The sequence below is a fragment of the Cynara cardunculus genome (genome assembly GCF_001531365.2).
Source record: "Cynara cardunculus var. scolymus isolate 2C chromosome LG 2, CcrdV1, whole genome shotgun sequence".
In the NCBI taxonomy this organism is placed as follows: domain Eukaryota; kingdom Viridiplantae; phylum Streptophyta; class Magnoliopsida; order Asterales; family Asteraceae; genus Cynara; species Cynara cardunculus.
The window spans coordinates 63722519-63730532 of NC_037529.1; the positions used below are offsets into that span (position 1 = coordinate 63722519).

The 8014-nt window shown below is 35.1% G+C and overlaps 1 protein-coding gene across 1 annotated transcript; it reads left to right on the forward strand.

Moving 5' to 3' along the window:
• Positions 1-851: 851 nt before the first annotated feature.
• On the forward strand, positions 852-5174 carry LOC112506569 (polyadenylate-binding protein RBP47-like). The gene is made up of 6 exons (XM_025110709.1): positions 852-1391; positions 2679-3171; positions 3727-3809; positions 3887-4017; positions 4129-4225; positions 4811-5174. The coding sequence occupies exons 1-6, from the start codon at positions 981-983 to the stop codon at positions 4955-4957; spliced, it is 1362 nt and encodes a 453-aa protein (XP_024966477.1). The 5' UTR covers positions 852-980; the 3' UTR covers positions 4958-5174.
• The last annotated feature ends 2840 nt before the right edge of the window (positions 5175-8014 follow it).

Here is an 8014-nt window from a genome sequence, read left to right on the forward strand (position 1 = left end):
TGGGTCTCATGTTCGGTCACACATTTCTGGGTTTTCCCCCTTTTTCGTTCACTCAATCTTCACACAAGCCCTTCAATCAGGTTTGATATGTTCAAATTTCATGATATAGTTTGAGTTTTTTTGATTCGTTGAAGGATGGGTTTTGATTTGGATCTTGATTGTTTGTGAGTAGGCAAGTAAAAGACCAGGTGGGATTCAAGCGACACTATCGAAGAGAGGTGAGTATTTCATCAAGTGGGTTTCTTGTATGGGGACTTGGTTAATTGAAAGTAGTTCTCTTCGTTTTTTTCTATCTCTGTTAATCAGCATCACTCCTGTTCAGCTCAGCAAAATACCCTTTTGTATATCATAGATTCTGATGTGCATCTTCCATTTGAATCCTGTTTTCTTGGTTTGTATGCACAGATGATGTGTGAAATATAGCTTATGAAACTAGATAAAATAGGAATTGATGAAAAACTTASTTAGTTATGAAACTTAATTAATTGAAGTACTTATTASGGCTGTAGTGGTAGTAGGACCAGTGTTACCAGAATGCATTTCGTAGTGAAAAMACACTAAACAGCTCACTGGGGGTAAATTGGTCATTTTAACCAGTTCTGTCCTATCCTGTCCTGTCTTACCAAACACTGAACAGCTGTCCTGTCCTGTCCTGTCCCGTCCTGTCCCGTCCTGTCCTGTCCAGTCCTGTCTGCGCACCAAACGCACCCTAACAGATCTTGTAATCTAGTACATAACTAACAGGGACGAAAATGTAATACCGATGAAAATGAAGGGGCGTAATGTAAATTCATCATCATTATAATCTTCGTAGGCATTCTTTGACCTCTCTCTTTCTCCCCCTTGAAACAAACCTGGTTTGTCTCCTACACCAGGTCTCCCACCTCCTCATCCTCCCTGCGCCGCAATCCAACAACGAACAACTTCACGGCGGTCAAACTCAAACAAACAGGGGATTAATTCATCGAAACAGATTCAAGATGCAGCAGACCAACGGCAACGGCACCGGAAACGGAACCGGCAACGGCAACAGCACCGGCAACGGCGCTGGCTCTGATTTGACTCAACAACAGCAACAACAACAGCAGCAGCAGTGGTTGGCGATGCAGCAGTATCAGCAACAACAATGGTTGGCGATGCAGCAGTACCCTGCCGCCGCCGCCGCGTCTATGGCTATGCATCACCCGGCGGCCATGATGTACCAACAACCGCCGCCACMSTATATGCCYTATCAYTATCAGCARCAASRGYAKCAACAGCAGTMWCMACAACAKCAARSARGYAATCAGATTCAGAGTTCGAGYGAAGATAAYAAGACGATCTGGGTYGGTGATCTACAACACTGGATGGACGAAACTTATCTCCAGTCTTGCTTCTCGCAGATCGGCGAGGTTAGGGTTTTGACTCTCTTGTTTCTTTCTTTGTTTTAGAATCCTTATTAGGTCTGTTTTTTTAACTTCTGTTGCTTTGTTAGTATTTGGAATGTAACCAATTTAAGAAAAAAGCAGGGGCAAAATATGGATGGAATCCATAGACAGTATGTACGAACAACCCTTTTCCAAATTCCAACTAAAAATTAGATTTTTTATGCCAAAGATGGTACTGTAGTACTTCTACTACTTGTTTTCATGTTTAATTATGTTTTCCAACATTTTCTGAACAATCTTTAGAACCCATATGAATTTTGAAGGTCAATTGTAAATGTAAATGCAGTTGACATCAAAAGTCAAACTGTAGATCCTTCTTTGAAATGGAGGGAAAAGATTTAGAACATCTAATTTTAGGGAATAACTGGTGCAAAACTTGATGTTTCAAAGCTTTACATGTGGATTTGGCTTCTTTGTTGTCATGACCATTAGGGAATAGTAAGAGTGGTGGTATTAGTCTCTTTCCGAAAAGAATCTGTACAAGCATTAAGTTAATTTCGTTCGTATCCAGAATTGGGCTCATGAATTTAGTTTTGACAATTACAAACAGAGATGGTATCATGAAATAGTGGGATAACTGAGGTTTTAGGAGACAGGAAGTGGTGTGTGTGTGTGCTTGGAAGTTGTTTCTGTTTGTCCTTCTCTTGAAATTAAATAGCTTATCTTGTTCAATAATAGCTATTTAGAAGTCAAGTTGATTAAGTAGAAGGGCATGTATGGCATTATTGACCATTCGGGGTTGTTCCCGCAGTTCACTTTTGTCTAGATATTTTGGATTTCTTATGTAGTTACCTAAAATGGAATAGCCCAATTGGCCAAGAAGTTTCAAGTTTCGATCTTTTTCTAAGGGTTGAAAAGCTTGAGAATGCCTCACCTGGTGATATACCAGTTTCTATCATTCTCCCTCTTAGGAGGTCTTAAAGATGAAATGTGATTCATTTATGGAATTATAATCTAGTTACGGAAAAATTTCTACAAGAAGTATTCGACAATTGCAGAGCCGCTCTTTAATGATAGATTAGGCAACAATTTTCTTTATCATGTTAGTGAAAATGCCTTTCTTTTTATGACCCCCTTTGCAGAATCCATTATCATGCTGTTTCACCTAATCTTTACACTTTCTTTGTATAATGCGTAACTTGTTTGATTGACATACTTTCTATTTATTCATTCCACATTGGAAAGCAGTTTCTCTGGCCTTATTTACCCAATAATGCGGAAAGGTGACTCTGTATTTCATTAAATGTGCAGGTACAATCTATAAAGCTGATACGGAATAAGCAGACTGGTCAGTCAGAGCGTTATGGATTCATCGAGTTCCTTTCTCATGAAGCAGCCGAGAAAGTTCTTCAGAGCTACAATGGGACCATGATGCCAAGTACTGATCAAGCTTTCCGGTTAAACTGGGCAAGCTTTAGCACAGGGGAAAAGCGTGGGGATACTGGTTCGGATCTGTCTATATTTGTGGGAGATTTGGCTCCAGATGTAACTGATACATTGTTGCATGAAACATTTGCTAGCAGATATCCATCGGTCAAAGGTGCAAAAGTAGTTGTTGACACAAATACTGGCTGTTCAAAAGGTTACGGATTTGTTAGGTTTAGTGATGAAAATGAAAGAACAAGGGCTATGAATGAAATGAATGGCCAGTATTGTTCAAGCAGGCCCATGCGCATCGGTGTTGCAACTCCCAAGAAGCCATCTATCCAACAACCATATGGACAACAACAATATTCGTCACAAGGTGTGGCTTTTTGCCCCTTCTATCAAGATTCCTAATTTCTACTTTTGAATTTTTGAATGTTTCTAATTTGGTTTCTTGCTTCTATTTGTATTGTGTTCTTCATCCTTTTTGAATGCTCTTTAGTCACCAATGCTCATTTTTCCAATTTAGATGGGATTATGAACGATCCAACATCTTCAATGACTGTAATTTTTTAAGATTTCATCATCCTCCTGATGTTTTTCGTTGCTAAGGCATCATTGAGAGGCTGCTAACAGGAATTTGAGGCAGTTCTTTAGTAAGACCACAGGGGTCCTTCATTTAGCATCCTTTTTATTCATCAATCTGTTGTTTCTGTTTTTGAAAAGTTCCCGATTTGATTCTTGGTCAAAAACAAATTTCTACTTCTTGCAAGAAGGGAGTTAATGATGGAAGTAAATAGAGGAAGATAGGAAATGAAAAGAGAAAAGTGGGCTTAAATATTTTTAATTTGTCGGGTTTTATGCATTCTGTGACGATTAGTGATTTGAGTATGCACGTAACTCTTTAGTATGACGTATGCTTGTGAATATTTAGCTGTGATATTGGCTGGTGGAAATGGTGTATTTGGTGGCACGCCTCAAAGCTCCCAGTCTGATGAAGATTCTTCAAATACCACAGTGAGTTATTGGTTCTTTTGTTAAACAATACGTAAAAATCTTTGTTCATTTTCGCTAATATGTTCAAATTTCGACAGATCTTTGTGGGTGGACTTGACTCAGAAGTCAATGATGAAGACTTGAGGCAAACCTTTATTCAATGTGGCGAGATTTTGTCTGTTAAAATACCTGTAGGAAAAGGATGTGGCTTTGTCAAATTTGCAAACAGGTAATGATCGTCAAAGTTATGCACTGTCATTTGGATTTGATTAAAAGACCTTGTAGAAGGTGAAAAGCAGTCGATTCACATGATTTTCTTCGTTATTTCTTGATTATATAGAAGCAGCGCGGAGGATGCAATTCAGAACATGCATGGTACAGTAATCGGCAAGCAGACAGTTCGTATATCATGGGGTAAAACTCCAGCCGGCAGACAGGTATGGTTTCTTTCTTTCTTTCTTTCTTTCTTTATATGACTTCATTTTTAAGTTTTTGTAAACAGACACCTTCCTGTTTCTGCATTTGCAGGCTATTTATGTCGTGTTCTTTTAAACCAAATTCCAATGTTTGACCTCACATGCAGTTTAATAAAGAACTTAACCATTAAGACAAAAATCTCAAGTACCCTTCAGTCCTGACAAAGTAAGGGGCTTTTTGGAAAACCAATTGAAACGATAGGTTTATAAATACTCAAAATGGCCTTTGCTTAAGGGATATACTGTCAGGTTCAAGGGAAAACCGTAAAAAAATAAAAAATTGAGGAACACCCTAATAAACATTCATCTATACTATGTCTACATGTGCATGCAAGTAATTTGTAAGTAATTTTTCTAGTGTGAACATGTGCATAACATGCAGACATGCATAGAAACCAGGAAATATATTCAATTACTTGTATGCATATCATACAGATTGAACAGTTATTAGGGTTTTTTCAGTTTTCCATTTATATGTTATGTAAGAAGAAGCATGCAGAGCAGTTGGTGTTATACTGACAAGTGATGTTTGAAATCCTTGGACAGCGGATGGATTCAAATGGAAACTACCAAGGAAAGCAAGGTTATGGAGGTGGTGGTTATGGGTATGGCATGCAACAGAATCAGGATGCAGGCATGTATGCAGGTTATGAATCCAATGGGTATGGAAATCATCAACAGCCCGTAAGCTAAGCTAAATACTGTTCTATTTCTGGTTAGTCAAGTGGAGACGATGATGAGATATGAAAAGACCTATAATTAATACTTTTATCTCTTATTATGGCTTAAAGATTATTGATAAATGTAACTGCAAGCAGGTCTTTAAATATTGATGATGATCTTATTTTAAGTTTTAAGTCTTTATTTGTATGTTAATATATGATATGATGTTGCAGAAGATCAAGTCCTACAAATGAAAACTCATTCAACTTGGCATATTAATTGGGAATTCTTTTTAGGTTTTTATTTCAGGTAAATTTAAGTAACACGCTCCACCACCATAATGTGAGTGAAAATATACAAAAAATAAATAAAAAATCTTGAACGGCTAATTTGTATGTCATTTGTAACAATAATATATATATATATTATATCTTAATTAATATATTAATTAATTGGGTTGAATTGGTTCTACAAATATACATGGTTGCATTTGAAATATATCCTTTTATATATATATATATATATATATATATATATATATATATATATAAAGGTTCTTTTGTTATTTATAAAAGGAGGGTGAAGATGTAAAACATGTACATCTTTTGAAAGTAATAAATACGTCAACTAAAATTAATAACCGGAGAAAAGAAATACGTGAAATACGAGAAAGTCTTTTAAAATTTGTTTATCTTATAACACAAAATATTAGAATTATATATAATACCTATAATATATGGATTCATGTATATATTGGATATTTTAGATTTAAAAGTGAGTAATATATTTTCATCTGAAAAATTAAATTGAAGTGTTTATCTTGAATTTGAATGTATTCATCGATTATTTATAGGGAAAATCACTAAAACGACCAAAATATACCTGATGTATTAACGAAATGACCATTTTTTAACAAAATTGCCAAAATAACCATATGGATTGCCCCCGAGGGGCATGCTTTGACCATGGGGCGATCCTACTCAAATTTGACCAAATAGTATGAAATAATAATAAAAAATTAATTTGGTGGGGTTCACATGTATCTACTTTAGGAAACCAACCCCTATTCTTCTCGATAGATGGGATCGCCCCCCACCTCACCAGATCTACCCCCGGGGCGATCTGTTCTTTTTTTTTTTATCACTATTTTGTCTTTTAGTGTATATTGATTAATGAGTGTTTTTAATAAATAGAAAACGATCTAAACTGATTTTTTTTACCGTTTTAGGACCAAATCTTATGGTTTTACTTTATAAAATAAAACACTTCTATTCTCATAACCAGTAAACCAATCTACCGCGACAACCTTTAAAACAATATGCTTGTACGTGAAGATTTCTAATTTTTATCACTTTTTTTAAAGCGCATAAATTAACCAATGAGTTTTGTTATATTTTCTTATAAGAAATATATTTTTACCACACTAAATGTTGATATTCTATAATAATTGTGGACACAAAAAAAAATTATTTATATCTTATTTATGTAGTTTGCCGTTATTTCGTCTTTTAGTGTATAAATCGATTTGACAATTAAGGGGTGTTTTTAATAAATAGGGAACAATTTAGACTCTGATTTTTTAAACTGTTTTAGGACCAAATGTCATGGTTTTACTCTATAAAATAAAACATTTCTACTTTCACAACCCATAAACCGTAAACACAATCTACCATGACAACCCTTAAAACAATATGAAAGTACGTTAAGATTTAAAAAAAATTATCACTTTTTTTAAACGCATAAATTAACCAACGAATGTTGTTATATTTTCTTATAAGAAATATATTTTTACCACATTAAATATCCTGAATAATATTTCTATCAGTTTTTACTACTATTGATAGACTTAAAATTCTACTTTCTTGTTCATGACTATGTAAGGTTGTATATGTGTGTTATTAATGCGGTGTTTTTTCATACCAAGATGCACCACTAAAACATCATTTTGCAAATTTGGCTTATGTCATGTTTGTGGGTTCTCTATTTTGCTATCATATGTTATTGGCCCCGATTGCATAATATGTCTGGTTTTGGTTGATTTGAAAGTCTCTAATTTATTGTAACATTCCAAAATTTTGATTACTTAAATATATCAAAATTAGTATCCCAAGATCAAACACTTACATTGCAGCGRAAATAAAATTTCTAATCTTACAATTTATATCACCATCTAAACTTACAATCTTGACGAACATACTTAGTTCGATATAACAATGTCTTGATCTGCACATGTTCTTCTTTGATGCTAATCATTATTTATCTCTTTATCCAACTTTTCTTTCCAGTCTAATAGCCGCCTGGGTGAAAAAGTTTTTAAAGAGTTTTGGGTGAGGCTTAGGCCCAGTGAATCCACGGTTTTCATGCATGAACAACAATTTTTATAAAAAACAATTTTCACGAAGCTTCATAAATTTAGCATGCCTTGATGAGAATAATGATTTTCACAAAATAAAGATATTTTAGCGCATGTCTACATCACAAAGCAACAACGTCATGGGAGATGTCTACCTCACACAGCATTACATGACGAACTCACACAACATGTTCGCACTTACGGCTTAGACAAGCTTACAAAGCATGCTCGTCTTTACAAATTCATATTGTAGTACATTCCATTGACACACAAATACTCAAAACACATATAAAAATATCGAACTTTTCACGCATATATAGCATATCAAAAATCTCGAGAAACTTCAAACAACTTTTGGATAATAAGGCATGCAACCATTTTAAAAATAAATCACGTGTAACTCACAATACATGGCGTAGCCCAAACTGAACTTTGAAGTGGTTAGCGTCTCCCCAATTGGTGTCAAACTAGCTACGATATAGAGCACCGTCAACTCTCATTACAACGTCTACCGTCGCCTTTTCTCACAATAGTTCTCCTTTTTGACCCCAAACTACACATAAAGTTACAAACTCCTATTTTATACTAAGCTCCATCGGCGGTTTCACGGAATATGAAACGATAAGCCATAATAAATGATCGTAGGTTTCATGACCATTGAGTTTCCTGTCATTAAATTGCATTCAATTTTAGGGTCTAAACCCTTCACTTTGATCGTTTTACACTATAAGTCC